This window comes from Penaeus monodon, chromosome 21 (assembly GCF_015228065.2).
Source record: "Penaeus monodon isolate SGIC_2016 chromosome 21, NSTDA_Pmon_1, whole genome shotgun sequence".
Taxonomy (NCBI): Eukaryota; Metazoa; Arthropoda; class Malacostraca; order Decapoda; family Penaeidae; genus Penaeus; species Penaeus monodon.
In genome coordinates, this window is record NC_051406.1 from 2,864,926 (window position 1) to 2,865,196 (window position 271).

The following is a 271-nucleotide window of genomic DNA, read 5'->3' on the forward strand; positions in this document are numbered from 1 at the left end:
AGCGCTGCAGAGATTCATCAGAGAATAATATTTCATGACCAGTGCAATATTTCAGCGAATTATAACCCTTTTTATTTTTTTTCGTTGCAGACGTTGCTGAGTGAGTTCAACAAGGAGCAGGAGGCGTTCATCAAGGCCAAGGGCGGCAAGGGCGGCGAGGCGCTGCCCCCATGGGTGGGCTACCCTGACGAGGAGGGCCTCAAGGAGGAGATCCTCGCTCTGTGTACCCGCCGTGAGTCCGTTCTGGGGGGGGGCGAGGTCCTTTTAAGAA

The 271-nt window shown here is 53.9% G+C and overlaps 1 protein-coding gene across 1 annotated transcript in view; it reads left to right on the plus strand.

Moving 5' to 3' along the window:
* Window positions 1–271, plus strand: part of LOC119586104 (synapse-associated protein 1-like) — a gene marked incomplete at its 5' end in the record, with an annotated part of 123,898 nt that overhangs the window by 100,498 nt on the left and 23,129 nt on the right. The window contains 1 exon segment of the mRNA XM_037934796.1: window positions 91–223. Coding sequence (XP_037790724.1) covers window positions 91–223 — 133 coding nt within the window.